The sequence below is a fragment of the Notolepis coatsorum genome (genome assembly GCF_963971535.1).
Source record: "Notolepis coatsorum genome assembly, chromosome: 16".
NCBI classification, from domain to species: domain Eukaryota; kingdom Metazoa; phylum Chordata; class Actinopteri; order Aulopiformes; family Paralepididae; genus Notolepis; species Notolepis coatsorum.
Window position 1 is genome coordinate 55691147 of NC_140180.1, and position 8399 is coordinate 55699545.

The 8399-nt window shown below is 45.1% G+C and overlaps 1 protein-coding gene across 1 annotated transcript in view; it reads left to right on the forward strand.

The window, feature by feature from the left end:
- pcdh11 (protocadherin 11) overlaps positions 1 to 5639 on the forward strand; it is a gene marked incomplete at both ends in the record, with an annotated part of 348724 nt that extends 343085 nt beyond the window's left edge. The window contains 1 exon segment of the mRNA XM_084332195.1: positions 5182 to 5639. Coding sequence (XP_084188321.1) covers positions 5182 to 5639 — 458 coding nt within the window.
- Positions 5640 to 8399: the final 2760 nt, after the last annotated feature.

An 8399-nucleotide genomic window follows, 5' to 3' on the forward strand; every position in this document is an offset into this window, starting at 1 on the left:
TGATAAGTATGGTATCATTAAACCACTAGCGCTTTATGTACTTTAATTACTGGCCATACAGTACACGATATCTAAGTATGATGAACACTTTCCCACATATGAAATCAGGTCCACACAAAGGTAATAGTCAAATATTTAATATATAGCAAAAGGTACATATAATAGTTACTTATTACATTTATGATTTGAATTGAATGCTCTTGTAAGGCAAATGAGTACTCGTATGCAAATCAACACTGAATGTCCAATCTCTGGTTACACAGGAAGCAAGTATACAACCTGGCTCTTAGGGGATTATAACGATGGTCACTTAATGATTATAGCTGGATAATATACTGAAGGGGTCCCGCCGGTTGTAAGCCAGTAGGGGGGGTAGGAGAGCCGTCGGCTGTATCCCGTCTGGTCAACGATTTCTAGGGAGAGTCCAGGTACAGAACACAGTGCCCGTAGAACCTTGATCCACAGATGAATACACTTGGGCTCTCTTGTAGACGATAGCTGTAGCTGTAGCTGTAGGTCCACAACGAAGGAGAAGCGAGGCGACCTCAGTCTGGTCTGAGCGCCGTCTCACCTTGGCTCCTCTCGGGGTAAATCCAACACTCACCGGTGTTGGCGATTATCCGCTCCACAAATCAAAGCACCAAAGCAAATAGATATTCCATGCCCCACTTGGTATGGCACTTTGTTTAAATTTTTTGTTTTGGTCTGATCAGAGATCGGATCTGAGCGGTCTGGAGAAATTCGAACTATAATAAGTTACTATATTTGTAATATACACTGTTATATCTAACCCTAACTAACCTCATTGTCATGCACTTGTCCTAATATACTAACCTACACTGTAGCACTCAACACTTTGATGAACATCGTTACTCAGCTGATATTTGTGCCCTTCCTGATGACTTGACGTACTGTACAGAACTTGTAAGTCGCTTTGGATAAAAGCGTCGGCTAAATGACTAAATGTAAATGTAAATGTAAATGTATAGGGCTCAGCAGTCGTCGGGGTAGGTAATCCAATGTGCAGGTCCACTCGTCCTCGCCTAGAACTCCTGGGATGAAAGCACCACGCGTGGTCTGCCCAACCTGGTTAAGACTCTAGATAACGCGAGGAAACAATGGGGGTGCTGCTCACTTTAGAACTCTAACCGAACGATGCACCATACATAATAGACTATTATTACTTAATAGAAATACGGTGCCAAACTCTGGCAATTCAGCTATTAATTCGCACGAGGTCTCACTGCTATTCTAAGGCCAAACAGGCCGTACTACACCGCACGCGGTATCGTGGGGTGAGGCTTCACGTCTTGTTACTTAGTTGGGTAGAAGGATAAAGGACTAAGAGGAATTCTACATTTCTTGCGCCATATTTATATGCACAGTGGACAAGTAGTGCCGCTCTGCTTTCGGTAGCCGTATTCCTGCGCGGAGCTGGGGCTAGTAAGGGCATGTCTCGTCGGTACCTTTGAACTTGAACGCCAGGGCTTGTCCCTGGCGCCTGGTCCTTTTGTCCAATAAGAGAATGAACTATTATGGGCTGTAGTAGAATAAAGGGATATTCAGTGTATATGTACAAGGAATATACAAGGGATATCAAACGATATACAAATACTATTAAATATATATCCATAAATAAATATATATATTCGGTTTAATCTGATCCTTCACAACAATGACCAACTCTAAAGCGAAGTAATCAGAGCCAGTTGAACGTAGACCTACAACCACTTTAACATGACCTTTTAGAGGTCAATGCACCAAGGACCGAACACTACCAAGCACTCAAATACAGGACTCTAATTAGAGTTCTATCATATCAGAGGATTTCTGCTTCTACTTAAGTAAAGCATTTGGGTGCTTTTTACATGGCTGCACAATAGTAGTATTTCGTTTTATTCCCTCAAAGCTAGCATCAATAAAATACTTACGGTAATATGAATGTATCAAGATTCATATCAAGATCCATATCAGCTCATAAGGGTGGGTCAATTCTACTTCACAGATAAAAAGTGTGAGTTTAGGTGGGCTTACCCTCCAGTACCGAGTCCCTTCTCCTAGTACAGCATCACATGTTGACATCATTGTGACACTCCACATAAACAGAATCAATATCAGGGGAATACTGCACCGCACACCACACTCTCTCTTTCACACACGCCTGACGGGGTTCATACAAGCTGTCCGGGTTCTGCTAGCAAGGACGGAAGGTCGGCTGAAGGTGGACGCAGCGGCGCTGGTTTCCCTGTCCCGGGCCTGTAGATGTGTTGATGTTGCAGTACCGTGTTGCTCTCAGCGACCGCTGCGGTGTGGACCTTGAGATCAGCCCAGGAGCACTGGAACTGGGGCACCGCAGGGCGTCTGGAGGAAACAGCGCTCAAACATGGATAATAGATCGTCTTATGATCTCGCAGTCATATTTGCCTGCGGTCTGTTTTGAATCAGGCGAGATTGTGTTGTGGGGGGGGGGGGGGGGCATGAATTGGATAGCCTATATACCACTTGGTTTCCGGAGTTTTAACACTTTCAATACCACACTACAGGTTAACCTTTCACTACCACACTACAGACATTATTGAACGAAAAGGAACTTAAAGCGATCAGGCCGTGCATTATCCCCCGCCGTCTGCCGTTATTTCTCCCCCTTTCGACTGTCATTCCAATTTCACTTGAAAGGCGATGAGGAAAGAGAGGTGTTCGCGGGGCAACGCAGGGATCTGTGGTGTCGGGCGACGTGTGATTCCTCGAGAAAAGCTCCACACACACGCAACGGTACCGTTGTTTCCTCCTGAATACAAAAGACTCTACCGGCAGCGGCAGCATCAGAGGTCGGCAGCAGCGCAAGCAGCCGGAGCTGTCAGACACATCACTCAAGCCGCCCACCCCCCTCCCACCACCAGCCAACCTATACCGATCCCCATGGGCATAAAAACTGGCACAAAGGCTACATCCTTTTTGAGCTGTTTAATGTGGAAATATTGCAGTATGCAAAAAAAAAACACACTCAAGGCTGTTGACATAGCGCTGCTGCAAGTTCATGCCGTTTGCACTGAGGGAGAGGCGACTGCATTGGAATACCTTTCATGTGTAATCCATGTTACAGGCAACCGCGCCTTCTAAATAAAATCAAGGCAATGCTTTGAAAAAAGCCACGGACAACAGCAGGGAAACACTTTGAGAACGATTGAGTCAGGGATTGGCAAGGACTTGGCTCGGGCCCCGTTGTGCTTGCTCAGAGAATGACTGAGCAGCATCCATTTTTGCCTTAATGAAGTTAGTGACCCTCTGAAAGGTGACACATTTGCCACCCGAGGGAATTACTCACTCCTGTTCCGAGGTCTCCAGTTCAATATGGAGGGGACAGATTTGACTCCACGTGAGCACACTAAATATATCCCTTACGGTCACACCGGAGCGATCCCGTCTCAGATGCGGTTCTCATCATCAAGTCTTTCCGCGGTTTGAGTTCAGCATGTGGTTTGGAGAGGGGGGGCGGGAAGAACAGAAAGTGCATTAGACAACAATGGAGGTAGTTGCATGGGGAGTTTGAGTTGATATCACTGACACAATTAGAATATTCATGTTAATTCTGTGGAATGCCATGAAACAAATAAACAAGGTAGCAGAGGAAGGCGTCGTTGTTTGAGATTCTCCAGGATGTCTGGGGAATAGAATTAAACAGAGCATGCACAACTTATAGTGTAAGTGGATGACGGGCAGGGGGGGGGGGGGGGGGGGGGTAGCGGTTCCACTGTGCTGGGGACCTAAGACCATTCAATTATTGATAACATTCTTACTTATGCAAATATGCTAAATTATTTCTATGTGACAGCTTGAAGCTTTCTATGTGACAGCTTGAAGCTCAGGCCTGGAGGACTGATGTGATGTCTGAGAGAGTGAGGACTCTTCTTTGCATTAGAAACATAACACTGTGGGCTCCTGGTTGCCTTGCCGCATACTGTTTTACATTCTCATTATCCAGCGTGACAGGCTTTATTGCCGGGTCTCAACGCTGAGGCCTCGTCCTACACCCATTCTACATATGATGTCAACGCGGGCAATAATGAGATAGGGGATAGTTTGAGTGCTTAGCCTTGTCTGTTTGTTCACTTTATAGTAGTTTTACTGCCTTGCATTTCATGCAAATCAATACAGTTTGCGTGTAACTGTATTCATAGTTATATGTCAAATATGCCAACTAAACAGATATCCCTGAAGGTGACACGGGACACTGTGTGATTTTGCCAATGCTCTCCAGTTTGAGTCGTCTTAATTGAAACAGATTTATTTTGTAAGGCCAGAGAGATCAAAGGGGGTTGAAGGTGAGCTGCCATGACAGTGATTCAAATAAACAATGCTTGTGTGTGTTTGGTTGCATGTGTCCTTCTGTCTGTGTGTCTATCCGGAGCTAATCTTGCCAAGGCAGTGACTTGTGTAATAGTATAATAGTGTGTAATAATGTAATACTTTTTTTTTCTTTCCCGCAGACAGTGGATGATCTCTGTGTATGGTGTGTTTGGATAATGATAATTATAATGAATGGTAAATAGATGGTGTCTGCGTTTTTTAATTCTTGTAGGCCGTTTTTGTTTGCTCTGTGAAAGAGAGAGAGAAGAGAAATGTGTCCCACGCCTGGTGGAGATTTGCACTCTACTGTGTGCAACTTTCTAGTTAAATATTTAGTAAAGTCATTCTGAGACACAAAGACCAAGATTTTTTTTTTAGCTTAATTAAGCTACAGGGAATTAATTGCATATTGTAGGTAAACAGACAAGAGTCGTGGGAATACCAATGGAAATGAAATGCTCTGCTGGAATTTTTCTCATTACAAGATGAAATGAAACATTTATCAATGGCTTTCATTTTCATGAAAGACTGACATTTTGCAGGTCAAACACTGATAAGAGGACAACTTTATTCTATTTGATTTGTGATTTTAATACCATACTCTTAGAATGTGTCATTAAACAGTCACGCCTGCGCCCTTTGCCAACCGTAACTTTTGAACACAGCCCAATTGACAGTTAACAAGTCTCTCTCTCTCTCTCTCTCTCTCTCTCTCTCTCTCTCTCTCTCTCTCTCTCTCTCTCTCTCTCTCTCTCTCTCTCTCTCTCTCTCTCTCTCTCTCTCTCTCTCTCTCTCTCTCTCTCTCTCTCTCTCTCTCTCTCTCCCTCTGAACAGCCATCGAGGTGAACTTGCAGAAAGCCCTGGCGGAGGCCTCAGAGACGTGCACCCAGGAGTGCCTGATCCTGGGCCACTCCGACAGCTGCTGGATGCCCCCGGCCCTGGCCCAGTTCCCGTCTCCTGGCAGCAACAGCCCCACCTCTAACCCGGCCGGCACCGCCACCACCATCCTACCCTCCTTCGGCTTCCAGAGCTGGGCCCGGGGAGCCAAGAGCGGCATGGGCGGCATGGGGGCCATGGATGGCCGTCACACCCTGGGTCGCTCCGTGCCCAAAAAGAACGAACTGGACAAAGGGATCGGCCGCCCACAGTTCTACAACACCCTGGACAGACACTGCGGCAGTAAGAAGCAGGACCCCGTCAAGGTCATCCCCCTGGCTAGCTTCTCGTCGCCCGGGCAACAGACGCCGACCAACGGGGGCAGCGGCTCCTTCTTACATGAGCACCAGTTGTAAAGAGGGGATGGATTATTCTGCATCGACGCTTCATGCTGCTCCATCCATATAGATGACTTTGTGTCAGTGACTTTCTGATTGTGTGTGTGTGTGTGTGTGTGTGTGTGTGTGTGTGTGTGTGTGTGTGTGTGTGTGTGTGTGTGTGTGTGTGTGTGTGTGTGTGTGTGTGTGTGTGTGTGTGTGTGTGTGTGTGTGTGTGTGTGTGTGTGTGTGTGTGTGTGTGTGTGTGTGGAGGTAAGCATCGTTTGACCGACGTTCTCCAGTTCCGTTAAATTCGCAAGTGAGAGAATCCGAGTGCATAGCAATCATCAACGCTACAGTAGTTGCACGGGCAGGAGAACATGTGGGATAAGGAGTCTGAAAAGCGGAACCTTTTTTGCGGGAAGAAGGATGTCTTTACCTAGCATACCAATGTACAGTACATAAAATGGTAGTTCTATACCAAAGTAGTTTCATCAAAGAAAAAGAAAACATAGGAGAGATGTCATTGCTTTCAGTTTGGTAGATTTTGTGTGCACTCTACGCTTATTGGATCCCGCCCAGTGGAACCACATCCGCAAAAGACAATTTCCATGCATATAAACGCAAGTATAGTATATTGTGTCGACGTGAGATGAATCCCACTTAAATGTTAATTGTGCAGCTCTGGTTGGAGGGTGTTTACGTTTTGAGCTCTGGTGAAGTATTCGCTTTGTACAACATTCAGTTCAAACTCCTTTTCACCAGCGGAGGGTCTGTTTTTATCGCTTGAATGTGTTTTTGTGTTTTGGGGGGGTGTTCAGGGAACTGAAAGAAAATCCACTATAAAGGTCCCCGGTACAGACCTACTATAGGTGAACGGTGTATATACATATATACACCATACTGGTACAGACCTACTGTAGGTGAACGGTATATATACATATATACACCATACTGGTAGCCTGCGTTGGCATTCTGTGTTTTCACCACATACCTATAGTAGTTTATGCAAAAAGTATAATATCTACAACATGCAGAAGCACATGAAGAGACACGCACAGCCACACACACTGTACGCACACACACACACACACAAACCGTTTTCTATATGGTGGTTGCTCAGGACTCGCCACCTCTAGAACATGTTAATTTCCAGAATTATCTCATTAGCTTGGCCTTGAAAGGAACAGGCAGATGTGCTTTGGAAACGATGGCCTTTGTTTTTCTCCCCCTGCTTGTACAATACTTCTCACATTTTCCACTCTCTCCTGCTCAGAACATACAATGTATGCATCCTAATAAGGGCTATCGAGCCAATTATGAAATTCTCCCAACTGTCTAATTACGTTGATGTGCGATTTTGGTAGTGGGCCTCGGTATAGTTGGCAGGACTCTAATGGGTCTCTAGGCTAACCAAGAACACGGGGTGCTGAAGCTGGGGAGGGAGGTGTGGAGAGAGGATAAATAACAGGTAGGCTATACAGTATACAGTCTCCTCCTAAAGCAGCCTGTCATATCATTAACAACTCTAATACTCCCCATAGAAATATGTTGGGAATGTCCAATATGTTAAATCACTTTAGTGAAATCAGTTTATCTATCAGCCATTATGTGCTCATGCTTATGCTAATGACTTTAAGGTAACTCTCAAGTAGCAAGTGATTGGTCACAATTGAGTCTATTGCCGCAACACTACTAGACTACATGGCTTCGTAACGTCATTCCCATCGGCGGTCAATAAACATCAAATTCCCTCCGGCAGCCGCTCCTGTATGATCATCAGCTTATAGAATAATTTTTCTAACACCGTCAGGTGACTTGGAATAGGCCTAGATCTATGATGTAAGGTCCAAGTCTCAAGAGCGGCCGGGCAGATTGTGTTTGTGTACTCCTGAGTTTTCCTCTTACTTCCCATGACCCACTGGACCAGGGCTCCATCACCACAGGGAGGGGTTGCAGAGAATTGCAGAGAATCAGTGAGATATATGAACTCTGTCTATTCTGCCTGTTGCACTTCTGCTGGTAGCAGCACCACTGCTATTCAAAACAAAACACACTGCAGCCCCACTGCTATTCAAAACAAAACACACTGCAGCCCCACTGCTATTCAAAACAAAACACACTGCAGAACCACTGCTATTCAAAACAAAACACACTGCAGGACCACTGATATACAAAACAAAACACACTGCAGCCCCACTGCTATTCAAAACAAAACACACTGCAGAACCACTGCTATTCAAAACAAAACACACTGCAGAACCACTGCTATTCAAAACAAAACACACTGCAGCCCCACTGCTATTCAAAACAAAACACACTGCAGGACCACTGATATACAAAACAAAACACACTGCAGCACCACTGCTATTCAAAACAAAACACACTGCAGCACCACTGCTATTCAAAACAAAACAAACTGCAGCCCACTGCTATTCAAAACAAGCTGCAGCACCACTGCTATTCAAAACAAACAAACTGCAGCCCCACTGCTATTCAAAACAAAACAAGCTGCAGCACCACTGCTATTCAAAACAAACAAACTGCAGCCCCACTGCTATTCAAAACAAAACAACAAAGCAGCCCCACTGCTATTCAAAACAAAACACACTGCAGCTCCACTGCTATTCAAAACAAAACACACTGCAGGACCACTGCTATTCAAAACAAAACACACTGCAGGACCACTGATATACAAAACAAAACACACTGCAGCCCCACTGCTATTCAAAACAAAACACACTGCAGGACCACTGATATACAAAACAAAACACACTGCAGCCCCACTGCTATTCAAAA